This window comes from Semicossyphus pulcher, unplaced genomic scaffold (assembly GCF_022749685.1).
Source record: "Semicossyphus pulcher isolate SPU_LCO1_2020_fin unplaced genomic scaffold, fSemPul1.0.p SCAF_13, whole genome shotgun sequence".
NCBI lineage: Eukaryota > Metazoa > Chordata > Actinopteri > Labriformes > Labridae > Semicossyphus > Semicossyphus pulcher.
Window position 1 is genome coordinate 23189266 of NW_027211637.1, and position 27161 is coordinate 23216426.

At 44.4% G+C, this 27161-nt stretch overlaps 1 protein-coding gene across 1 annotated transcript in view; it reads right to left on the bottom strand.

Moving 5' to 3' along the window:
• Positions 1 to 27161, bottom strand: part of plxnd1 (plexin D1) — a 66665-nt gene that overhangs the window by 8081 nt on the left and 31423 nt on the right. Inside the window, exons 13-29 of the mRNA XM_069659928.1 lie at positions 25173 to 25318; positions 20180 to 20285; positions 18691 to 18830; positions 18089 to 18268; positions 17640 to 17724; positions 16938 to 17207; positions 13523 to 13672; positions 9923 to 10037; positions 9222 to 9329; positions 7565 to 7677; positions 6438 to 6542; positions 5197 to 5327; positions 3161 to 3359; positions 2917 to 3063; positions 2611 to 2767; positions 2138 to 2241; positions 474 to 537 (exon numbers count right to left, since the gene is read on the bottom strand). Coding sequence (XP_069516029.1) covers positions 474 to 537; positions 2138 to 2241; positions 2611 to 2767; positions 2917 to 3063; positions 3161 to 3359; positions 5197 to 5327; positions 6438 to 6542; positions 7565 to 7677; positions 9222 to 9329; positions 9923 to 10037; positions 13523 to 13672; positions 16938 to 17207; positions 17640 to 17724; positions 18089 to 18268; positions 18691 to 18830; positions 20180 to 20285; positions 25173 to 25318 — 2320 coding nt within the window. The remainder of the gene's footprint in view (positions 1 to 473; positions 538 to 2137; positions 2242 to 2610; positions 2768 to 2916; positions 3064 to 3160; positions 3360 to 5196; positions 5328 to 6437; positions 6543 to 7564; positions 7678 to 9221; positions 9330 to 9922; positions 10038 to 13522; positions 13673 to 16937; positions 17208 to 17639; positions 17725 to 18088; positions 18269 to 18690; positions 18831 to 20179; positions 20286 to 25172; positions 25319 to 27161) is intronic.

Consider the following 27161-nt stretch of genomic DNA (forward strand, 5'->3'; position numbering starts at 1 on the left):
ATGGACAGAGCCTGAGCTCTGGTCTGGTACTGATTATGTAAGGTAGACCCCAGACAAAAAACGGACAAGCCCATTAAAGGCTGAATGTAAACTCGTCTGTCAACAGGCGGATCGGTTGTTTTATTCCCGGTTGCGGCCGGACAATGTGCCAACTTGTGTCGCGATGTTTCCCACAAGCCCGCGTTTGCTAATGGAATTCATTTATAACGCAGGAAAGAGCTCTGAATGAGGACAACTCCAGTCTGAAGCGCTGAAGTAAGTGTTGGGATTTATTAGCTGTGAGGGTGTTTAGATGTCTGTTGGGGGCGGGAGGGTGTGTGGTTTCATGCATGTTTACACGACCGTATCGTGTTCTCGTGATCAACTAAGCATGTGCCGTTTCCTGTGATCGAGTGACTGCGTGTATTTATCCAAGTGTGGGTGAGCATGTGTGACAAAGCGACGGGGAATGGGTGTGTTTGAAGGTGACGTACCTCTCCCCAGGGTGTTGTCTTTCTTGTCTTTCATGCTCATAGCCAGCGATGCCCCCTCTGGGATCTGTGTAGGGAGAGAAGAGGAGGGGGGGGGGGTGGAGGGAAGAGGAGAGAGGACAGAGGGCACAGGGTCAGGGGTGAGCTGGGGTGCACCAGAATAGCATCATTAAGCATGCCCTCGAGGGGAGAGTGGTGTTGAGAGGTGTGTGTTTGTGTGTGTGTGTCAGTCTTGTGTGCATCTCGAGTGGCGGTGACTCTGCAGGAGCCTGGCTGGGCTCATTAAAGTCAACCTGTGGTGAAATGGATTGAACAGCCTTGCCAGTGAACCCAGACTGTTAGTACACGCTGCAGCTCGCTGCTTTCACAGCTCCGTCCCCACGGCTGAGCAAAAACTAAACAAAGCACTTAACAAGTACAGGTAAAGGGTCAAAGGTCGGGGGTCACTGAACGACTGTTTACTCTCGCACAAATGAACGCAGACATAAGGAAGCATACACACACATTTACACATTTTAATGGGACATGAGACGAACATTATTTCTTGCTTTTTTTCATTTAAACATGATGATAAATGTTGAAAAATAAAGATATGATTCTTTTATGATTTACAATATATTTATTTGCAAATGTAAGTCAATTTATATTGGGTATTTTTAAAGCTTAAAGGAGCAATTGGCCCTTAGAAAAAGCCACTGTCAGTCAAAGCTGGTGTTCTCTGTAATCGATAGAAGCAATTATATTAAAAATTGGCGCCACAGCTGTGGAGAAAGTTGTACAAACAGCTCGTGCTTTCGCCCATTATACAGTCCTACAACACCCAGTGTGCATTGCGCCCCTCCCCCTAAAAAGGACGGCCCAGCGAGAGACGCGGGAGTGAAATACTACAGTTGTGCTGCAGGCGATGGCTCAGAGCGGGACAGAATCTGAAATACGACGAGAATATACCGGTGGATCGTCTAAAAAATCTACAAGTCTACATTTCAAACCTGACGATTATGAACGAGACATGACTCAGTTATAAATATGGAAAAGTCTCGGAGGGAAAACAAGAGAGCAGGTAGCGTTTTAAGGCACCTCACGGAACAGATGGTTACATTTTACGGTATGCAGACATCGGAGGCGGGCGACTAGATTGAGGAAGTGTAGTTTAGCGAGCTCCCTGGCCTCCGCCAGATGACGCATTTTACACAGTCTGGCAGAGGTTTTCCAGGGCCCATTGGAGAAGCATAATAATGCCGTTAGCTCCCCATAATAGTGTGATAGGACTGAAGTTGAAAATTCGGAAAACTGGACCTTTAAATGATGTTTATCAGAACACAAATATAATATGTACTATAAGTCTAAATGTAGAATCTGCTCAAAAACAATAGAAATCCAGCAGCTCTGTTAAATCTCTGCTGCAGCAAATGACCTGTAAAAAAGAGAAGCATCATACAACAGCAGACAAACATGAACAATAGCACCTGCGACTAACTGTGTGCAGCCACATAGAAACAGCGAGTGTCCTCCCACCTGTGGACAGCCTGTGACACCATTTATAAGGACTTCTCACCTTCTACACCCCCGCTGAAGCTGTTACAATATCAGGGATATACAGGTACACCATGACAACACCCACCACAGTGGTTTCACACATACTCACACACACACAGACACACACACACCTGGTAATGGAAGACTGTGTTGAGCTTCTTCCTGCCGTCCTCCATCACCGAGGAGTTATCCAGGTCCTGCAGAAGCTTACTGTTGCTGCCAGAGTCGAACCACTCTGGAGGAGAGAAATGAGACGGGGAGAAGGGAGGAGGGCGATATTAGACAATTTCATCCTAAATTTGGAAAAGAATATGCGAGACAGAGAGCAGTCGTGCTCTAAATCTCTGTGTCACGACCTGTGGAAATATTCTTGGGCCATTAATCAAATCAGCTCTGCAGGCTGCACAGCTTTTGAAAGCAATAACTCTTTGTGATTATGACTGTACACTCTCCTCGATGCATTCTGTCATTTATTATATTGCAGCCTCAGGTTAGTCGAGCTTCATGAGAGGAATTGACCTTTTGCAAGGAGGGAGATTACTATATCTCATAGGGTTGGGAAGGTGGAAAGGATGAGAATAATCAGAAGAAAATGTGCTCTTACCCAGGTCTACATCCTCCGCTCGGGGCCACTGGGAGAATGGCAGGTTTTTATAAAAGGCCTCTAGGATTTTTTCCTTCACCTGGCAGATTGTGTCTGTATTCATGACCCTCACGGACAGCGAGTCCATGCCACAGCCCTGGAAGGACACGTTGATGTTCTGCAAAAAGAAAAACAAATAAGTGTCTTGCTTTGCAAAAATCTGCAAGTTGTGAAATTCAGCACGAGTAAAAATTAATGTCGGTCAACTTCCTCCAGAGCAAAATAGAGGATGTGAAAGAAGAACCGAGAGAGTGTGAGATATCCGACCTGTGGCTTGGCCTCCACGTTCTCGCGGAGCAGCCACTCCTCATTCAGGGTGTAGCGGGCTTTCCCCGTGATGGCGTCTATGGAGCCCTTGTTGATCTGCTGCTTGATTGCGCACAGCAGCAGGAAGAACGGCTCACCCACTGTTTCCTGGAAAACGAGACACAGAGGTGGAGTCAAACATCTGAGCTTAATTCTTTTTAATCAAGCCTGCCTCATAACTCCGCTCCCTCTTGTCCCTCCTCACCTTGAGGTAGCTGTACATGCAGATGGACATCCAGTTGGTCAGCATCTTCTCCACAACAGACTCAGTGCGGCGCAGCATCAGTTTGGGGTTCTTGGAAGCCGAAGCATCGATCAGGTCCACAAGCAGATCTTTCATAATGCTGGTGTAGTACTCCAGTTTACCATGGAGGGCGATGGTGAGCAGAGACGCCAGGCTGCATCTGAAGGGCGAGGAAACAGATTAGCAGAGGAGACAGACGAGCGAAAACATGCTCATCCAAACATGCTCGATCAGTGTGCGGTCTTAAAAACATAACAGAAGCAACAACAGGTCCCAGCACCTGTGACTGCAGATCTAAATAAAGGCCTGATCTAATGCAGGGAGCGTCTGGGTGAGCAAGTCCAGAGGTGCAGGGGATTTCCCTGACAAAGCCCTTTAATCCAGGAGGAAGGGGCCACATCAGTCAGTAAATGCTGATGCTGAGCTGGGACAGGGATGTGGTCTTGCCTCTGTTTTTTTCTCTGTTTCTCCACAATGACTGGCAAGTTGTAGGCCATCAGGAGCAAAACAAGCTAAACTAACAAATGACTGAATATTTACAAAGCTGAAGAAACCACTTCTCTAAACAGTAATGAGTAGCGAGCCGTAAAGAGGCTCCCGTGGGAAACAATGGAGAGACGAGGACAGATTCTGTATACAAAGTAATGCAATGAAAGAGCCAAATAATAAAGCGCACCGTGTTGTAAAAAAGTTAATTTCACTTAAGAAGTCTTCTTTCTTTGGTTGTCTAAACATCAAATATCTTATTTCTTCTAGGGCTCCAAATCAAAACATCAACAAGACAGTGTCTGATGATGTCAAAAAGTAGCGTGGGATCATGGGAGTTGTTGTCATCATTGTCAAACAAAAAACAATGCCGATAATAAAGCATCTCAGGAAGAAATCATGCTCATGGACGAGGTGCTGTTTTATTGTAAATGTTGTGTCACTTTATTCTGATGAAATAGTAGTTAGCGAAAGTAAAAATCACCTGGTGTTTCCAGTGTTTTTCAGGATGAAAGGCCACCAAATAAAAATGCATCCAATAATATTATTAGTTTCTCTTGCTTTGAACATTGTTGGACACATTTGGGACTATGTAAGTGCACATTTTAACAAAATATTAAACATAGGTGTTGTCATTTGTATACATTTTAATGGGAAATGTGACATCTCATATCTTAAAGCTCCTGTGAGGAGTTTTTAATTAATTAATTCTGATGACTCTATATGAGCTACAAAAACCATACAGACCATCAGCGACAAGATTGATTATTTCTATAGTTATTTTTAATGCCTGAAACCGCTGGCAGGGGGGTAGGTGTTAACCGCACGCTGCCTTTGTTTACATTTTACAGGGCAAAAATTTAAAGTGACTGATAAATATGACTGTTAAAGAAAGCAGGATGAGATTTTTTGTTAAAAACGCCGCTTAAGGATGTTCAGGACAAAATCAACAAAGAGATAAGAGGTACGGCTTTGTCCACAGGGGGCGCCACAATCAACACAAACCAAAAGTTCCTCACGGGAGCTTTAAAGTAAAAGAGCTGGTTGTGTTTCTGTTGAATCTAAAAGTTTTTTATATTGTTCATAGGAGCTTTATTAAACCTGCTTTAAATGTTTTTTGGGGGCGACGGCTCTATTTTGGTCTCCAGAAGCTCCTGAGAGATATATCTGGGTTTTTATCAGTTTTTTGTTCCACTATGTTCAACAGCTGCAGAGTCTGGTGATATTTCTCTGTTTTTTACTACAAACACCTTTCCCACTCACGCAGGCCTTTGATCCATTGTACATAACAAAATATTGATTACAGCAGCTTTAAAAACACCTCACATTATCATGAAATCCAATAAAACCCACCTGCTACAGCTTCAAAAAATGACCATGGCGTAAAATTAAACCTTTCTGACAAAGGCTTGTTCGCATTTCGGGCAAATAAATCTAATAAATCTGTATGTTTTACAAATTTACACAACAAAAGTTTTGTCTTCCAAAAATATAACAGCTGATGCGTTTACCTGTCTCGTACAGCGAAGTCCTTCTGCTGTTCCAAAGCGTGGACAAACGTGACGAGGAAGTGCTTGTTGCTGAGAAGCGTGGAGAACAGAGTGATGCCCTCCTCTACGTTAGGCTTCGTCGTGTTGTTGGCCTGATGACAGAAGGGGAATGAAACAGTGATTTCTCTGCGTGAATGTTCCTAAACTGCATTACACACCTGCTGCACACCCCCTAATCTGTTTCACCACCTCTTGTCTCGAGTGACCCATGGAGTGAGCACTTCATCTTTCCGTCACAGCTCTTCCTCGTGCCTCTTCAGGCCCCTCCCTCTCCGGTCCCCTCAACAGTATCTGAATCTCCCGCTCTGGTCCCCGACTGTGTGTGATTGTCTCTAAATGTGCCGAGTCGACTTAATGAGTACGGCCTATCTATGGGTGCGACTAAGTAGCAGTGTGATGAAGTCTTCCCTCTGGACTGCAGCCATATGGTGTGGTTTGCAGCCTGACAGAAGGAGAACAGGGGTGTCCATTAAGATAAATGCCCGCCTGTGAGATTTATTTGCTGTGACCTGGAAAACACTTCCTGGGAAGACGATGTGGATCCAAGGCACTTCATCACGGTTAGACAGGCTCCCCCGGCTGCCGACCCAAAACTAGCGCTGCAATCGTTACTTTCTCTCTTCCCGACGCGCACACACACACGCACGTGCTTTCACTTGAAGCATACGTTCGCACGGAGGTGTGTGAAAGTGCACGCTTTCGCTCCCACTCTCTCTTTATAACTCATGTCCGCCCCTCCATTACACACATATGCACACACACACACACACACGACACAACAAGAGATGGATTTTGATGAAAAGCATACTGTTCGGTTGTCCTAGAGCCAGTGGGAAGTGTGTCAACAACCTGCCATCAACTTAGTGGGCCCCGTGTTTTTTGACAAGTTGAATTTTTTTTGTGTCTCACTCACTGGAAACCGCTGCATGACATGCATTAGTATTCATATTTGCACACACAAGAGCATGTGGGTTCACACAGGCACATACCGCACACACGGCTCCACACATAACAAGCACACAAAGGCAAAAATGCACTATATGCTGTTCTTTACTCCTCATCAACAACAGCCCCACTGTGAAACCTTAATAAGCTTCAGTGTGACCCAGTTGAGAGTGAACGGAGTGAAAAAGGACCCAAATCGAGGCACTCTGGCAGAAGAAAGCAACCTAACCTAACACCCTAATGGCTTAACCCTTCACCTGCCAGTCCTGCAGCAGCGGGTGGGTCTCTGGCAGCGCTCGAGGGCCCAGAGCATCATTCTCGTAGGCGGGCTGGACCAGACTCTTCTCGTAATCGGAAAACATCTGAAACACACATAAACACACACAGAACACTGTAATACAAAGTCAGCTTTGGCTGTAAACACAGGAAGATGGATGGACAGGGGGAACAAAAAGAGCTGGCCTTGAGACTCGGCAGTCTGGAACCAAAGGGCAGAATTTCTGGACGAGGCGCTGGCTGACCATGAAAAGGGAACATGACATCGTGACACGGAGCGTCATGAGCCTTAATGGCTTCAGAGGCAAACTGACCCAGAGCCAAGAGGCAGCATTTCAACACGGCCTGTCATTTCAGGACAGCTACATTTGTCTTGTATTATAACTGTGTCATAGTCTATGTTTGACACTGTTTTGTGCGTGTGCGTAATCTTAGAAAAACCAGGCGCTCTCGTGGTAAAACAAGAGCACAGAGGGTCGTGGTCGTGTTTGCTGTCTTAGCGGAAAACTCCGAAGACAATACTAAAGCAGCTACACTTGAATTTATGTTTCCCTCCATGCAGCTTTTCAACACTCTCTCCACTCACTTCCTTCACAACAGAAAACACTGTCCAGTGTCCACTGCAACAAACCAGCGTTGCGCAACACACCCAAAACTTGCAAAAGAGTGTGGGAGTGTGAGCAGAGTGTTTTGAGAAATCAGGGGGAAAGTTTCCTTGTCTCAGTGCCCGCCATTGTTCCGTCTCCTTGAAAGTCTGTGCCTGTGGTTGGAAGACAAAGCCCGCTGAGTTGTGTCTGTCTGTATCAGTGGAAAAAACACCCACCGACAGAGAGACCCGCAGTCTTCCTTCAGGGTGGATCACTAGTCAGAGAATGCTTACCTATAGAGAACACATTAAGCCTCCTGCGGGGGGCCACACTGAGCTACACTTTGCTTAAACTGTATGTTTAAAAGTTCCAAGGTGAATTTTGATACGGCACATTACAAGCTGTGGGAAATGTGAAATGGGACGTGAGGGAGAAACTATATTAAAACCCCATAGAGAAAAATGGTATTGTCAGTGTGCCAGTGGAAATCAGATAGCGGGGAGGAAAATAGGTTTTCTCACCTTGGGGAAGAACGTGCGTGTTACAAACTGTTTGTACTCCAAAAAGGGGATGCCCTGGCTGCGATTCAGCTCCTTGGTCAGGTCTGTCATGTCTGTCTGCAGCTCTGCAAAGCCTGAAAGGATGAAAAAAGCAGCGAGACACAAAAAGGCTTGAATCATGGGAATGTTTAAGACCACAGTCCTGCTTCTGGCTCCAAAAGCTTCATTTGTTGCAAAATGAGTCAGAAATCTGTTCACAGGCTAATGCAATAACCCACACATTTCCCCGGGATGCCGTGGGATCTGTTAGAATCAAAGATCAAATTAAAGAAAAGTTAAATCAGAATTGTATCATCTTATTTCGTAATGTTCTGGTTGAATACTAAATATACCAGCCGCTAATCCTCTGATCTTTTTCCAATCTTTCTCTTCCTCCCTCTCTTTGCCAGACTGTGCAGTCCAGCCCGGCATGCAGGCAAATATTTACCAAACAACAATCGGAGCAGCCAAATCCAGTCTCAGGCCCTCATCCAAAACATGTGTATGCAAGCTGCCGAAACAGTATCAGTATCTCCAGACGCTGACTCGAATATGCATACTGATATTGCAGCTACTTTATTGGGTAGCATGTTCTCGGAGAGGATGATGTTCTCCACTAATGAGACGCTGGAGATCCTTTTATGGAAAAGCTTTTCCTGTCGCAGGATGAGAGACGTATTGGGGTTACAATGCCAGCTTCTTCACACTGTGTTTGTGTAGAAAGAGGGGAATACTAGACCCGAGGGATTTAAGTCATATTTCATTACTCCAGGTTATTTATCCTCCTGCTCACTAAAGCGTCCTCTAAACCACCAGTCAGTTCACACCATCGACTCTTGATTGGAAGCAGCAGGCCTGAAAACCAAAACTCCCCTCTGCCAAAACCTTACCGCTCTGGAATATGTCAATTTCTCATCGTCCCTTAACTCCACATTCTTCTGTTTTTATCATATCTTTCATCTCGGCAGAACTATCCCTCGCTTTCTGCACTCTCACCCTGAACTCGGCCACAAATCTGTCTGCGTCCTCTGACTAAATAACCCCTCTCTTCCTCCCACACTTTCGCTTCTCCCCCAGACTCTCGCTCCTATCTCCTCCTCCCTCCACTTCTCCTTCTCGATCCGTCCCCCACTATCTCTACGCCATAAATCTGGGTGCTCAGACGTAGAGTGGCCTTCACACGGCTTAACTTTAATGCCCTAGACACACACAAACGCACACATATATGCATCGCAAAGACAAGGCTCTAAACACAAACACGCACGCACAGGCCTTGTTCCTACTGGGTAGACACGGCAGAGGCGATGCCGCCACTAAGTGCGTCTTGCGTGTGACTGATCATTTGTCAGACACTGTGTTTCATGAGTCACGCTTACTAGGCACAAATCTGTCAACTGTTGTATCTCCCTCCTACCTCAGCCTGGGAAAAAAACACGAACAAACACACACAAACGTGCACAAACAGACCAAACGCACAAATATATGTGGTCAATATTTCTTCCCAGAAGCTATTTTTTCATGTCAATTGACACAAAACATCATATGGCGTCTGAATCAGTCTGATAGCAGAGCTTGTGCAATAAAAGAGGGTGTGTGTGCGAGTGTGTCTGTGCATGTGTGGGTCCTTGTGTAAACACACCTTTGCGGATCTCCTCTCTGATTTGGGACTCCATCTCCTCCATTTGGAGTAGAGTTTTCTGCCAGTAGCGTTCCGCCCTCCGGCTCTTTGTGCAGTACACTACGAGAGCTGAAAAGACAAAATTAAGTTTGTATGGAAAATGTTTCAACCAATTCCAGCACATCAAAACATAATAAATAGGATCAATAGGATCTGTCTAAAAGCCTGTGAAGAATATTCGATGAATGCATCGGACTGTGAGAGCATGAAAATGCAAGCTTTCCTAGAAATTCAAGCGTGTGAACTTTTGTAAACAAAATGTGTGCATGTGTTATTTCAACAGCTGTAACACACACACACAAAAGGGTTCTGTGAATTAAAATAAAAAAGACGCTCTGTGAATTTCCGGGAACAGATTCGATGGAGGAAATTGTGTGAAAATCCACGGTAGCACCAATTTTCACCCCTACACCTGCCCTGCGCACACTCACACAGAGATTACAGAGCGAAGTGCACACACAGACGGAGAGAGAGAGAGAGAGAGAGAGTAGACAGCGAGGAGAACAGTAGGGTCTTTGTGCTTCATGTACTGAAGAAGGATGAAGCAAGTGCATGGAAACTATGACCCCCAAATCCCTTTTATCTGTTCCACATCTGGAGCATCCATCGCTGCAGCAGTCACACATCCATCATCCGCTGGTGAGCGTGTGTACACAACTTACCAACAGTGCACAGAAGCAGCAGCACGCAGCAGACCACAATGGACACCGTGATGGCCAGCTCGCTGCCGCCCAGCTGCACTTTGGCGATGGTATGGCGAAAGTTCCCCACTTGCACCTTTAAAGAAAAAGAGAAGAAACACATAAACCTGTCTCCTTTTCACTACAGCTCTCATCACGTCATATATATATCCTTTTATTTCATCTTGATCAAGTATTTGTTTTTCTTTTATCACAGTAGGACTTGTTTTATTTGCGTGCGGTCCACATGGACACTAAATCTGCTGCTGCGGTGATTAAATTTGTCAGGAAAAGATAACGTCTTACATAAAACCTTATATAGTAATAAAAGGAAATCTGTCTCTTCACCTTCAGCACTATAAATACCACAAAAGGCTGCCTTCCCGAATCGCAACTCAAGTCTTTTATAATCATGCAACTGGAAGCAGTCATAAGAGATGAAGGATATTTTAATATAGCTCTTAAATCGTCACATAAAGAGCAATAAAAAGCACTCCTATCACATAAGAAACGCTACCTGTCTTCTGCAGGCAGACCATTAAACTCTCCCTACTACAGATAATAGTAGAGCACCTGAACATAAATAATCCAAATGGACACATAATGCTCTTTACTATAGTTGAGACAGTCATTTAGATTTGCACCGTACAATAACAGACCAACTGATAGGGGTTTGAATCTTTCAATATCCCATTTGATTCGATTGCCGACTCACAATCAATGCCCTATTTGTTACAAAGGGGTTCTTATTTCAGTCTGCTGTGTGCTAAGTAAACCGCACTGGCAAAAATTATTATATGACATTAAAGCACGGTAAAATGTGTTCAAGACTATGCAGCTTTTATATTTGATACAATAATGTAAATACACAGAGGCAACCCAAAGACAAAAGACAAGTTGTTTTTGCTTAACTTGCTAAAATAAAACATTGTTTAGTACTTAACTTCAGCTGCAACATTTTAAGAATAAAAAGTTATGTGAAAAAAAAACTTTAACTATCAAACAATTAAACAATAATGTTGGACAGCTCTTTGAGACATCGATTTTCAGCTTGTGTGTGTGGCAACTGCAGATTCACGTTCACGAGACTCGACCTGCCAGGCATCTGTGATGTAGTGAGCGGTGAATGTCACGAATGACTGGGTGGCTTTGAAACGTCCACGCCTCGCAGTTCTGTGAGTGTTGGTCAAGGATTCCCCCGATGACGTGAGCTAGCTAACGTTAGCAACGCGAATAACTAGCCAGGACCGACACACTCCTTGCTGGAACTGTGTAAACAACGGAAGCAGGAAATGGTGCACGGCTAACAATGCATGCAGCGGGAGTGCCGTGCTCAAACTGGCTGATGTTGAACATTTACTTAGGACGAATTTTTTTTGGAAGTTTCAAATCGATTCAGAATTGTAGAAATTAAGAATTGCGATTCTGACATGAATCGATTTCTTCAGCATCCCTACCAACTGATGAGAATATATGAATATTACTGTAAGTACGGCCTGTTTTGAAAATATAATCTCCCTTTTCAAGGACATCAATGTAAAATATCCCAATTAAAAGATATTTCTAGTGAGCCGCGACTCAGAAATTGATACGAGTCAAAGCTGTGTGAAAGATGTAAGAGAATTACAGTAGTTCAAACAGGAGGCAGGCATGGACTTCTCTCTCAAGATCTGACACTGTTAAAAACCTCCCTGGATGCTTGGCTGCAAATAAAGTGCTTGTTATGCAGGCTATCTTAAAAATTCAGCATAACATTGTAAACAATGTGTAACTGCAGTGGCACTTAATATTTACTTGACTTAGTTATGACCAGGAAATAAATCTAATTAGCTTTTAGAAAGACAGAGACAGCCGGTGCATGAAGTATTTTCTTTGTCATGCAGTGTAGAGATTCATGCCCTACAACATAGGCAATTATTAATGGGAACACAAGTTCCTGCACACATGTACGGACACATCATTTTTTTCATGGACGCAGGTGCAGACGCGGAAAAAAAATAAGGCAGTGTAGATTTTGAAAAATGTTCTATCGCTGCAACGAGCTGGAGGAGTCACCCGGTTCAGAGTAACCCAGATGTGACAAGAAAAGGACTTTCACTTCTGCCTTCTGATTAGTCAGCAGGGTCTCTGTGGTCCCTCCTCACATCTCTCCCTTTCCTTCCTCCAATCCGAATATGCTTCATGAAAAGAGCCTCAGATGAAAAAAGCCTCCGATCCGCAGACCAAATCCCTCTTACACTGGTCTTACTCTGAGGGGGGATCTGGCTCACTGGGCCCAACCCCTCTCTTTCTTTTCTCATCCCCTCTTTCTCTTTCTGGTGCAGGCGTTCATTTACTCAGACCAGCGAACGAAGGCCTTCTTCCACAGACTGCAACAGCCAGGCCTGGTGTAATGGAGGGGAAAATGCCATTGTTCCATGTTCCTGTTTCTCTCGGGGTACAAAAACACTTCTTCTCCTGCTTTTCCCACATCCACTTTTGCAGCTCCGCTTCAGAGCCAAGCAAAACACACGCATGTAAAAATAGATCCGCCACCAAATGTAAGTGAAGACACACAAATGGCCATAAGCTATGCAACAGCCCGACATATATGCATTTATTCAAATCTGCACTGTGTTTATACCCCTGTCGAACGTGCTCACTAATCATCCTCTCTGCTCACGTGCAGGCGGCCCACCCATTTGTGTTATGACATCTCATTTGACCCTTGCCCCTGCCTTTATGTCATTGCTAATTGCCTGTGTTTATTCTCAGACATCCTGCGAGACAGACAGGGGGAGGGCGGGTGCGAGAGCAAGCCACAGGTACCCAGGGAGGGAGGGAGAAGGAAGAGAGATGGAGAAATGTAAGAGCCCTCTTTCTATTTCTGTGTCAAAGTGGAGGATAGGCTCTTACAGTAAAACTCAGCTGATAGACTGAGACAGACTAACATATGTTTCAGGGCTATTTCAGCAAACCACTCACAGTCTGGCTCGTATTTAAATATAGATGAATGCTTCCCCCTCTTAATGAAACTCTATCAAAACAGAGCAGAATGGACAGCAACAGATGGGAAACGTGGGTAGAGGTAAAATAGTGTCTGGTTTTATCAGGCCCGCGCCTGGCCCAACCACGTCTTCATTAAGACCTTTAATTGCGGTGGAGAGAGATCGGAGACAAAACAAAAAGTGAGGAGTGAGTCAGAAGATTTGGATCTTGCTGTGAGGATAGGTGATTGTGTGGGCGGTGATAGACGGACCGACGCAGGATTAAAGAGATAAAGAATGAGAGGTAAACATTTCACTGTGGCGATGTGGCGCAGCGTGATGGCTCACCACCCCCTCTAAACTGCTGATTCACGGTGGCATGCTCAGAGACTGCAAACCATTCATAATGCATGGAGAGACACACACATATCAGTGAGTGTGCATAGACCTGTGCGGATCAAATCTGTTTCAATAAACATCACAGATGGTCTGGATTCTGACTAAATGTTTCCCTGTGTGACAGATGGGTGACATCCTTAAATTGACAGGGTCTAACCAGCCATATTCTTTAACACAAGGTCATATATCGGGGGGTTTTACATGCTTGCATACTTACAGTGACAGGCAGGTCTCTCTCGCTGGTGCTGAGCAGTCCGTTGATGGTGCAGTGGAACAGCTGGTCGTTATGGAAGCTGATGTTACATGGATAGGAGCCAACCATCACCGAGTATTCCTCCGGCATTAGTTCCAGATCGCTCGGCCCTTTCTGCGACAGAACAAAAACAGCCATCAGACGGTCAGCGGTCTTATTTGACCAAGCGTAGAAGACACCCAGAAAGACCGCGGAAGCTTTAACCCACACATAAATTAATATACATACACATTCTCTTTTACACACACGTAGACACTGAGCTGCACAGGCGTGTCACGCAGCTGTCACACGGAGGAAGCCAGCAGAAAACTCATCTAGTTTGGGCTAGAGTTCAGCTTAAAGCAGCAAACATTCCCGCAGCCTCTCTCACATGGCCAGGGAAGTTTCTCCAAACAAACCCGCTGACAGTCATCCCTGCTTCTGCCCAAAATAACATTCTCAGGGCCTTTACGGGAGCCCGCTGGAGCAAGCTGCACATATCTTTTTGTTTTCATCATTCTATCGCTCTGTCAATCCAAGAACTACCCATTACTTCAGTTTAATCGGAAGAACGCTCCACCCGACTTTACCGAGAAGTTCATTTCACTAGTGTTCACACATGTGCTGCTCAGCCTGTTGTACAAATGTCAATACAGAAACAAACAAAAAAACAGCTCCAAACATTTCAGGATAACTCGCCATCTGCTGCCTTTTTTTCCCCCTTTCTACTACCTCAAGTCACAATGTGTCACACGCAAAGATGACACCCCGACATGCAACCATACCCTGAAATCTCCACACTGAATTCACAGTGAAAACACCCAATAAAACTAGAACATTTTGCAGAATGTTTACAGCATGTTGTTGCAACTTGGCTCTTATTTTTAGAGATTAAGCTTTCACTGTATTCCCCAAAGTACTTTCTAAGATCAGGGAACAACAACACTGCTGAAAGTTATCCCGAAGAGGCGAGATACTTGAGTGAACAAATGATCACATAGATTGCAAACAGTCCAGCTATAAATCTAAGGCACTTAATTTTGTGGGAAAAATAGTACAAGGAAGTCAGTGTGTAATCTCTAAAGGATTTTCTAAATGGACAATATTGTTTGTGTTAACTTTGGTCTCTCTTATAAATAAGTTTGGCTACCCTGAGGATTTGTAAAACCTCCATCTGACCCCTCTTGTTTCCTGTCCTGTCATAGTCTCTTTAGCAATGACGCAGCATTCCAAATCTATGTGATTAACTTGCAATGTAGCATGTTATTAGTAATGTAAAGGAATGACGAATGAAGACATTTGTATGAAACTGCAATTTGCCTTTAATATAAGAATGTGAAGTGAGGAAGTGTGTCTGTGTTTGTGTTTATCCCCAGTGTGCTTCCTCGCTTTGATTACACCCTCAGGGCCCTGTCCTGTCCCTACTGCAGGATGCCACCCCCTGGGTCTCTGTCAACAAATCCTTCCTAACGCAGCCTGAACACACACATATGCATACACATTCGTAAAACGCGCATTCAGCCACGGGAAAGCCTCAGACTATCATACAAAAATATGTTTGAGCACTGAGCATATTGAAAAATCACTGTATAACCTCCATCTTCAGCAATTTTTTCACACTTAAACTCATTGGACCAAAACAATGGATTCTAGAGGCCAAAACAGGATGAAAGCAAACAAAACCCACCCACATTCCAGCTCAGGTCCTTAATATAGGATCTGGCTGACTAACAAGCTCCCTATGAAACAAACACACACGTTTTCTCTCCCCCCTTCAGGTCCGCCACAAGTGGAATCCACCTTCCTTAAGAAAACAGGAAACAACAGACGAGTCGCCCATGTAGACAGGCTGAGGCAGCGATTCCTGCAGGGGCCTCATCCTGACACACAAACACATCAAGAGGAAGCTGCATCGGGTTCAAACTTCCTCGTCTGTGCTCTTTGCATGTGCATGTCGTATGGTGTCACAGCCGACGGCCCTTTGGGGTGATGAATCCATGCAGACAGGTGCTCAGATCAGACAGGACACAGGAACATGGGACCTCCCACTGAGCTGCAACAGCGCCCTTCCCCCCCCTCCGACAGACCCCCCTCCCAACAGAAATCAACACGTTTCAGAGGACAGGGCCTTTGATGTGTTTTATGTGCCTCTGGTTTATGTGAATATGAATAAAGGAACGTTCAGCCATGTCTGCTGCTCACAGTGGGGGCAGTCGGCTTACAGCAGTGGTGGTGGTTTGTGCAGCCAGAAAACAAGCAACCTTTAGAAAATGCCACCACTTGTTCTCTGCAGAGTTTGAATATGGGTTGTTTAAGGCCAGTGTTGTCAAAGCCGATGTTTACTGCAGTTTTTCTCCCTAAACAATTAAATGTCGGCCATTTAGGGAGTTTTTTTCCCACAACTTTAGCAGCATAGCTCAGTCACCCTCTGTGGTCCAGACAGAAATATCTGGACAATATTCAGACATTGTCAAGGATGTATTCTACCTACTTCTCACCTAGCACTAATGTGAGCGTGTGATTAGCAAGAATGAAAAAGCTAACGGTGATAATTATTGCTTTAGGGTCGGGTTATGCTCCATTTTTTTGATCTGGTAACAAAATAATAGGTTCTTAAAGCTCAGATCACTTCATTAATTGCAATAGCAATGCAACATTTACAAAATACTGAGGTAATCATTTAGCTAGATAACACTTATGGAATCTATTTGTCAACATTTTGTAGTCTCATTCTCTTAAAGCGGTAATCTCGTAGATCTAATTTCTGTTCTCTTTGGCGGCACCTATGGCGATAAACTGTAATAACGGGCGCACACTTGCCAGATATCCAGACAGTGTCGCATGTTTGACGTCCACGGTTGGCTCCGGTTGTAACTCTTGATTTTCCTCGCTGGCGGTCGCTTTCCTTTTTACACCGTTTGCCTTCATCTGAGCGTCGAGTTTGTTTCTTTTTCTTTGGATTTTCACTTATTTTTGAAGTTGCATCTGTAGTCATCCATCTTTTCTTTGTTTGTTCAGCCATAGTAGATTACTGTTTACTTGCAACACTTGCAGAGAGCGGAAAAGCAGCCGCTTAGCTCCGCCTACCCTCTCTGGCAGACCAACCACTGCTGGGTGATGGAAAACGCGTCACTAACTGGGCGCTGATTGTGATTTTTTCCGCGAAAGTCGCACCAGACACCCAGTCTGTAATAATACTATATACTGCAAATGCAAACTAATTTGAATTTTACCAATTGAATTACCAACCATAACGTATGTGTAACCAATAAAACTGTTCATCCCAATTACAATTGGACTACATGGATTCATTAGATGTGGATGTTTGCTTGACTTATCAGGAAACCAACACATCACCGAAGCATTAATCTGAACTTCCTGTCTCAGCAGTGTCACTCACATTGATGATGAGCGTCAGCGGCTCTCCTGGGTGGTGTTTTATCAGCTTCTCCTTGTTGGCAGTGAAGAACTGAGGGTCTTCCACGTACTCCAGCAGGAAGTGATCTCTATGAGGCTCCCCCTCCTCTTCCTCTGCCTCGCTGTCAAAGGAAGAGGGGCTGTCGCCGGTGTAGGGGACTCCGTTCAGGAAGAACTGCACAGAGGTCTCCTGGGACTGGCTGGACGCGTGGGAGGGGCAGGTGATCATGGAGGGGGAGACCACGGTGCAATGCTGAGGAAGGAGCAGAGAAGACAAGGTAGCTTCAGCATTTTAAAGGGATGTTTAACAGTTTTGGGAAATACGCTTTTTCCGTTTCCTGCCAAGAGTAAGTTGAAAAGATTTTTACCAAACATATGTATGTATGTACATATGTATGTAAAGGTATTTGTGAGGCTAGTTTTTGTTTACCCTTGTTTCATGTGGACAAAGCCACGCTAGCTGTTTCCCCCTACATCCAATTATGCTAAGCTTAGCTAATGGTTTAAGCCCAATAAACAGATAAGAGAATGTTATCATTATTTTCCTCTATCCCTCTGCAGGAAGGCACATCAGCCTAATTCCCAAGACCGTAAAGTGCGATGACTTCATTACACATTAAAAACACACTTACATTTTATGTTTATATCGAGCAAAAACAAGGAAACAATTCATCTGAGAACTCACTGTTTGTCCAATTCCCAGCACCTCCATCGTGACGCTCTGCACCAGATCAAACCCCTGGCCTGTCACTGTGATGGTCCTGCCACCACTGTGACACACAGACATACAGAGAATCACATCTCAGCCATGACAGAAATACGTCAAATTCCCACTGGTATGCAAATACTTTGGGACACTGCACCAAAACAAGAGAAACAGGGGACCAGATAATAATGCAAAACAGTTTGACTGCAGTGAAAATCCCCACACGTCATCAAAGACATGCCGCTACCCTGTCACACACATGCTGCGCTATTTAGAACACAATAGGAGGAAAATACTGCACATCAGGACGGCATTACAGTAATGACTTTTGTCAGAGACTCTGGGAGGGGAACCGCAGAGTCGTCCAGCTTCAGATGTTTCTGAGATTTTGGTTTTAATGCTGGAGTTTGGGTCAGCAGTGAACCTACCTGATGTAGCTCTTTTTGGGGTGGATGAAGCTGATGGTGGGGTTCTTCTCGTAGGTGTACGTGGTGCTGAGCTCGGCACTTTGACAGGGAAGCTTTTCAAACTCCAAACACACTGACACTGACTCAGTGTGCGGCTGCAGGGCTGGAGGCATGGTGCACTCAATGGTTTCATCTGTTTTCCTTAAAAAAAAGAAGTAAACATCCATTGTGATCGCACTGTTTGTGATGTATACAAAAGCGTTTCCAATTAGGATCAAAGTCCTGTTTGTTGCAGTCTTTTGAATACACATTTATGTAACAACAAGAAGAGCTTTTGACTCTAAACTTCACACTTCACCTGGGTCAGACCACGTTAAAAAAATGAGGACTTAAAACTTGACTTGGGCGGAACTAAGACGGGAATTTTTGATGTCTAGAAAAAGAGTAATCTTCATGCAGGCCTTGCAAAGCCCCACACAGCCCCATAGCTGTTGAATATTTAAACATGAGGTCTTTGCATTTCCAGCACTTGGTGCTAACTATGAAAAAAAGTACGAACTTGACCTGCGCTTGCATCAAAGACTTTATATCAACTCCAGCTACAAACAAAAAAAAGTACTCACTCTGTGATGGTACATTCTAGCGTGTTGTTGACCATGACTCGGATCTGAGAGCCAATGTCCAGGTGTTCCCCCATGATGGACACTCTAGTTCCTCCAGCACGAGATCCCTTCCTTGGCTCCATGGAGAGCAGCTTTGGGACCTGAATACAGACGAGAGATCCGGCACATGACTAACAAGTTCTCAAATGTATCACCAGACGTCTGACAGCTTCTGTCACTGGAAAAGACAGGCTTACTCAAACTACATTTTGTGCTCTTTGATGCTTTTCACGACACCAAATAAAATCTTTCCTCACCCTTTGAGGTTCAAATCTGTGGTCTTTAAAGATCAGCTGAGACAGCTGCTGACTATGGGAGTAAATTAGTGAAGAGAAGCAGTGAAGACAGGCCATGCTGCAGTATGTTAAAATGCTGCTCAAGCTAACAGGCCTTTGGGCTCAAACTTGCAGGACAGCTACAGTTTGGGTAAAAAGCACTAATGTGCATGCATATACATGAAAAACTGCATGTACACACAATCATACATGCACATCCACACACGCATTAAGGCTCCTCAGGCAAAGATGAATATCCCTGTCCAGCTCTGCAGCTTACAGCATCAGCATTCCTGCTCTTTCCGAACTTTCTATCCCCGCCGTGAACCTCGCCTCCAGGGAAACCTCTTATCCTCACTGACAGGATTCACTTCCTCAGTGTGCACAGACGGAGGAGACCTATTGTGTGCTCCAGTGTAAGGGTGGGCGTAAGGAGGCAGATGTTTCCGTCCAAAGGTTCGAGGAAGGAGATGCAGTAGAACCGAATATCCTGTCTCCAAAACTGTTTTCCCTTTCTCCCACATCTCCCCCTCATCACCCTGCAGGAAAACCCCCTCACACACAGAGAGAATCTCAGAGCCTGGGTAAAGACGGCTGAGAGGAGTTCCCACAACAGCATGGCCTAGTGTTTGTTGTTCTGGATTTTTTTATAATGTAATATATCAAGAAGGGCTTCAAGATCAGGGTGATTCCCTGTGGCGTGACTCACAGACAGCGGTGCTCTTAGAAGGCACTGGAATCATAGACCGTTCCAGCACTGAATATGAAAACCTCTTTGTCTTTGAACTAAAAGAAACAAAAGGCTAACATGAGCGTTTCCTTGGGCTGAATGCTCTTAATCCAATGGGAGACTGTGTGGGTCGAGGACCATTAACACAATGCTGGCTAGCTGGCCGGGCCCAGCGATGAATCCAGAGCAGAGGGACATTCCAACAATCGCCATGTTTGTTTTTGCTGGCAGCAAGTGCAGGATGACAATGGTGCTCAGTTTGCTGCTCAGATAAACGTTTGAAGATTCCCACACATTCGCATTCCTCCCAATCATAAAAAGCATCTGTTAACACTCAACTGACACACTTGGGAGGGCTTTCCCAGTGGGGAACGAGGAACAAGAGAACGTAGAAGAAGAAGAATGCGGAGGGAGAGCGACGGACAGCAGGAGGGTAGATACTCACTAAATATGAGAAGCTCTCCTTTGAGGTCCCCGTCCCACTCTGGTCCACATCCACTTGGACAATGTCCGTCATGTCGTGTGAGGACCGCCCGGTGACACACAGCAGCCTGGGGAAACAAAAAACACTCCTTATTTAGTATTCAAAACACCATAATCAGAAATCAGTTAATAAAAACACAGTAATAATTGATAAGAAAATGCAAATGTGCAGCTTATTATTTTAATTAAATCAATTAATTGGCTGCTCAACTCAAATTGCAAGTGACGGCAAACAAAATAACGCTGAACAAAGAGATCTTGATCATGACTGCTCAACAAAAAAACATAATTAATGGTGGAGAATGGTGGTTATGAACAAATTCATCACCCTAATGCATTTACATATGGAATCCAATAAAGCCTTGAGATATCAGATATCAGGAGATATAAAGTTCAAAGCTCCCTCAGACCAGATGTGCCTAACCACAGAGGAGATTAAGGGGCTGCTCAGGCTCGTTCCTTCGCCTCCTGGCTGTGATTAAACCTTGTGTCATCAGCGCGCGCTCTACAGGGACGTCTCATATTAATGACACGGTGGTGTACCGAGGCACAGGGATCTACTGTTCTGGGGCCTCACCGGGATAGATGTACTGGGGGGGGGGACAACCTTTAACACCTCACATGATCCCCCTCCAGCTTGACACCCTGTCGGTTTATTTAGTCAGGTGCCTGGCGCTACAGTGGTTATACATTCTCAGCTTGTGATCAGGTGATTGACAGAGGGATTGTGGGGAATTTACATAAGCAGAGGAGCTGTGTTTTATGGGAGCACCTGGCAGGACATACGATAAGATGAGGCTGCGGCTGGAGAGATTTGGGCTCGGCTGGGGTCAGGCTGACGGGCCTGAGACCAGGGAAAAGCTGTGTATGAGCGCGTTTTTAAATCTTGTACTTCTGAAACTGATTGTCTGTCAGAACCGACTCAAGACCCAACCAGCTAAAAGCCCATTTATTACAAGAAAGTCTGAATAGCTGTTAAAAAATAACTTGCAGTACCAGCCATCTGTTGATAGCAGGGTCTACATTTCCTTTCATCAGGTAAAGAATCTTGTTACACTCAAATTACAGCCCTGTCAGTTACCTGCCATGAGAGCATGAGCGCACCTGTCTGAGGAAAACGTAATATTTCACATGCTCTGATTTAGAGAAGAAAGGAAAAAAGGATAAATAAAATGAAACATGACTATTAGAGAGAAGCCTGAGGGAAATCATCAGAAAATTGGAGGAAATCAGCCTGAACCTGTGGTGTTGCTTCAGCCTCACTAGACTCAGGCGGCAAATCAATTCCTTACCACAACAATACATCCCATAATATGATGTGTACAAATAACCCATAATGAGGATTTTTCTTTGCAAGAACAGTCATGAATCAAAAATGCCTCAAAGACTATAGACAAACATCAATCAAACAATATCATTTAAACAGGTTTATTGCAGAGATTAACAAGTCAAATTAAGCCCTTTAAGATCATCATTTTCACAGGTAACCTTTTTAATTTATAAAATGTCTGAAAACAGTGAAACACGACCATCACATTTTAAATAAAGGAGAGAAAACAGTAACCCTTCATCTTGGAAAAGGTGGAAATAGATAATAGCTGTTGTTTTTTTAACAAAACAAAGGAGCAATTTGCACCTGGAAAAAGCCACTGCACAGAATCCGAAATACGACGAGAATGTACTGGTGAATCGTCTAAAAAATCTTCGGGTCTGCAGTCTACATTTCAAACCTGACGATCCTGAATGAGACATGACATCGGAGGCGGGCGTCCTAGATCGAGGAAGCGTAGTGTAGCGAGCTCCCTTGCCTCTGCCAGATGACGCGTTTTACGTTTACGAGGTTTTCCAGGGCCCATCGGAGAAGCAGATATCGTCCTCCAAAGGCACAGAGCGAAATCATAATGGCATTAGCTCCTCATAATAGCATAACTGAGGTTGAAAATCGGCGAACTAGCCCTTTAAAATCAAGGATTCTTCTATTTTTACTAAATAAAATCATTAATTCCTTTCAGTTAATATTTCAGCTTCTGCTAAATCTTACTCCTCCCTGTTATTTGGCGATTACTTTCCAGCTAGCCGTACTGAAGGTCCTTGCCGTAGGTCTAATGTGCCGACTGAACCCCATAAAAAAGGACTACATCCTCCCAGCCTCAATTTAATGTGGTAACAATCTCTTATTTTAGTTTATGGGCGTGTGATATTTGAGACACCAACAAAGTGTGTCTGACATCCTGCTGTCAGATACAAAAACACACAAAAGGCTTTTGTTAAAGAAATTTGATCTTTTTTTATACTGTCTGAGGCCTTTTTAGAGGAAACTGTGTAACATGTGGAGACCTGATGTGTGTGTGTGTAAGCTGAGTGTGATAGTGATGCAGTGTGATCACAGTCAAAGGACACAGAGCAGACAGAGCCTCGACCGACCCCTGTGCCACATTCCAGCTACACCACACTGCAGCGATATTATGGGTTGCAGAGGGCAATATTTTGTCTAGTTTTGAAGATGTTTCTGCTCCCTTTCCTCAAGAGGATGATGATCATCATCAGCAATCAGGCCTGTGTGTGTTTGGATGTGAGTGTTGTCTGCGGCGCAGCTAAATGGACGGGGCGAAGGCCACTCAAGGCGCGTATTAAAATGAACGAGAGGGCAGCGTGGAGGACCCGAGCTTAAAGTGCTCCAGTAAATGAGGTGTGCCTGGACTGGCTGTGCCATTAATTAAAATGTTGACACCGGGTGAGTGGAGCTCAGTCTCTCCACTGCTGCACATTTTCCTTTTGGCACACAGATGTGAACTTTCACCTTTCAGCACACGGGCAGACACCTGTCTCAACAGCCCTGTAAATGAGGTCAGAAGCACAAGTGTGTGTGTAATTGTTTGTATGGCATTTTGCAAGAGCAAGTTGGGTTGCTCATATTGAGGATGTTATTGTGAAATAAGCTTTATAGTGAGGTAAGATTAAGTGTTAGGGTTGAATTTAAAGGGTTTACGTTTAGAGGATGAGATCATTTTTAATCAAATATACAGAAGGTCCCCACAAGGAGAAACATAAACATGTGTGTGTGTGTGTGTGTGTGTGCGTGCGTGTGCGTAAGTCAAATGTGCTGACACTGTCAGATGCACTGACGTGTTATGATTTGTCAGTGCCACTTCCAGCAACCTGGATATGCTTCACTGTCATAACAACCAGCCTGGGGAGCCAATGAGGAATGACGACACTGGATGCAAACACCCCGGGAGTGAAATGCGATTCGCTGTTTTCAACATGTGGGTTTTTCGGGGGGAATGTGTCAGGCAGCCGGAGTGACAGGTAAGACCCGCAGGTCACCCTCCAACTGGTCTTAATACAATGATTGGCTTCAGTGGAGCACGACCAGATAAACAGTCCCATTCAAGGAACATTACAGATACTGAATGGAAGTTTGGATGTAACTGTAGAGTTACCGACTTCCTCTGAGCTCTGTTTTGCCGGTGTCAACACGGGGTCCTGCTGTCTCCATGGTGACAGTGTGATGGTCCCTGAGCTACAGAGGGATGGCGATGGAGTCATTTAAAATGAGAAGTGAGCTGCATAATAATATTTGTGAAAATTAGCCTCATGAATACATGAAAAGGAAACTATGCAGAGACGGTTGATGTTCTATTTACTGGTGGACTAGTGAGCGGCGGACGGTCGACAATGGGGAATCATAGGAGGAAGATTTTTTGATGAGCCTATTTAGATGTGGTTTGGATCTGTAGTAAAATTTTAGCTTTTAATAGGGTAGTAAATGGCTTTTCATGGTTGTGTTATTCATGTATTTCCTGTGAATATTGCTCATTGTCGGCACGAGATGATTAGATGGGAAATAAGATTGCCCAGTGGGGATTAATGTATTTGTCTAATCGTATCTATTTTTAGTGGCTCGTGTTGGGTGTCTTTAGATAAAAGCTTGTTTAAAATAGGAAACTGAAAAGTATCATTGGCTCATGTGAGCAACTCTTCAATCCTTTTACCTCCGAGTAACTGTACATATATTAAAGTTTTCTCGCCACTATACCTTATGGATATTTGTTTGAAGTGGATCTGGTCCAATAACATATTTTTTTTCCCTCAATAATTTCTATTTTTGTTGCAACATTTTCATATGCTAAGAGTTAAAAGATGAATTTAGATTTATTCATCTATAACATTGTCAGGCTACAAATGGACGGTTTAAAAACTACTCTCTAAACTACTACTAAAAAATACTCTTACATTAGACACAATACAACAACGCAGTTTGATCAGATATTCAGTTGTGTTATGCTAGAGCTGGCTAATGTAGCCTCAAGACGCTAGCCTTGAGCAGAGATTAGGAGTGGACTACAGATGTTTGCTAGCTGCGCATACACCTCACTTCTTTCATTTCAAATTCCCCTTTTCCAACTGTGTAGTCGGCATGTGCATCTCCCTCGGGAGCAACAAAAGGCTGCTTAATAATTTTTTTTACATATACAGTAGTACACCCGAAGAATTTTAAAGAAGACGATGAGTCCCTTAAGAAATAATGTGCCTTATATTACGAACGTCCCCCATTCATTAGTTGTATGCTTTTCTCTGCACATAAGGCCTCCAGTCTGGGAGCTTTCTCCATCCATTAAATAAATAAGTCAGGTAGATCTCACTGTAAAGTCATTTATTTTCACTGGTTCAGTCCTGGTTGTAAACTGTGTCCAGGACTGGGATCCACATGTCAGAATATATTTAAGGTTTATTAACTGTAACGCTTTCCGACATTGTTCCCTAAATCTGCCCCCCTTACTTCCTAATAGCAGATCCTGTAAAACGTAATTAATCAAAAACAAGCTGATGGAAATGTAAAGAAAAAACCGACAGGGCACGCTGCTATGCTTAAGCAAACACTTGCTCAGTTGACAGAAGCCTATAGGTGCAAATTTGTAGATCATTATGCAGCCATATGTTATAGTACTTACTCCACAGAGACCGTGTAGAGCTCAGGCAGGATGGTACATGGCACATCTCCAATAGAGACCTTTACTGCTCCAGCCCGCCGGCCCAGGTTCCTGCCCTGTATTGTCAGCAGGGTGCCTCCATCCACTGGACCCCTCAGGGGGGAGATCTGACAAAGACAAAGGGAGGAAATGAACAGGGAGAAACAAAAGCCTGTGATAAACCCCTGTAATATGCACAATAAATTAGAGCTCATCAGTAGATTACCTCCCTAAAACTGTTCCACTAAAGCGTGTGATAATGAACGTGACGGAGGATTAAGAGAATGGAGATGCGGTCTCTGATGTTGACATGGAGTGTGGCACACGGGGAGATAAGGACAAGTGGCCTGTGTAAGTGTTCTTCTGCTAAAGACTGAGATCTAATAGAATAGACACACAGTTCTAGTATACACGCACATAAACACACACACACACACACACACACACACACACAAAGGAGACTCTTAACTGTGCCAGTCTGAGACTCTTCAGCCTCTAATCCTCTACAGCACATGCAAATAAAGAGCAGGCTAAGAGCCCCCTTCACATCCCACAAGAGACAGGCGGAGTGAGAGAGAGAGGGCTGGAGAGGCGAGGTGGAGTGCGCAACAGAAAGGTGGATGAGTGGGGAGGCAATTTAGGGAACTGAGTGTCGAGAGGAGAGTGAATGCTGATGGTGGTGGTGAGAGAGCAAAGCCTCAACAGGGGAATTAATGCACAGTGCTACTCCCTTTCATCTGTTTTCCTGCGTCTGCTCTGTCAAATTCCTTAGCCCCATTTCTGCTGTTGTTCAGAGGCAGACTCCCATGCATCATTTCAGCCCTCGCCTTTGGTCTCTTAACTTTCCACTCAGGAGCACCGGAAAGAAAAGGAGAGGACCGTCACCTCTCCAATCACCACGGAAACACAGCTTTTCAGATAGCATCTCCGACGCCCAGACAGAAGCAATCTACCCTCATCTTGCCACTGTAGCATAGCTAGCCCAGCATGCTTTTTCTGAATGACCCCCCTCGCTGCGCCGAGGTCACTGTGACCCCACTGTGTTATTAGCCTGGCTCCGGCTCTATCAGACACCGAGCTTAAGAATGAAAACAGCACTTCTGTTTGGTCTAGGTGAGAGGACAAGGCTCGGCTCTGCATTCAGATAATTTTGAAGCCCGCTAGAGTGACAGCGCGGATAAATAAACCATATATTTCCCAGCCAAAAGGGGGGAATGCGGTTGAGTAAAGAAAGAGCGTATTACTTTTAATACCGTGTGAAAACAAACTGTTGGAAACCACCCATTACTTGCACTATTTCTGTGGGATCTACACCACAGGAAGTGATGCAAATGTTTTTGTGGTTATATTAAGCTCTTGGATATTAAGTGTGACCACCCTGTACCACTTCCCTCGACTAAAACACATACCTACATTCTTTCATGCACACGCCGCATAAATTTATGTGTGAACACGACTGCACAAGCATGTTAGACATGCACACGAAAGCACCCACCCTCTCTACGGAGCTCAGCAGTAGGCAGGAGTTATTTATTATCACTATGCATCTCATAGCACCTAGCTAGTCTCTGTGGTGCCATTGAGCACTGACATCAACATCAGCTGGCATGCTGTTCATTTACACCTCTTACAAGTCTGCGAGTCTTGATTTACAGCACAAACTCTGCCAGGCCTCCAGGGAGCTCACACGGTGTGAATGTGTCTGCAAAAAAAAAACTCCACGAGGAATGTTGAAGCCATTAAACGTGTTTGATTTACTCCCCATCCCTGTATCTAAAATACTCCAACCTGCACCAGATAACAACCTAACTTATAAAATCCATATGTTTTCTGTCAGCTGTTTTTTTTGCTTTGGATAGATCACGTCGAGGCCAGAGCTTTTATCTTCCTCTCCTCACTCCGGCTCTCCTGCATCACACTAATCAAGAAGGACGTGAGGACAAAAACAGGAAAAGGCTTCTCACTAAACTG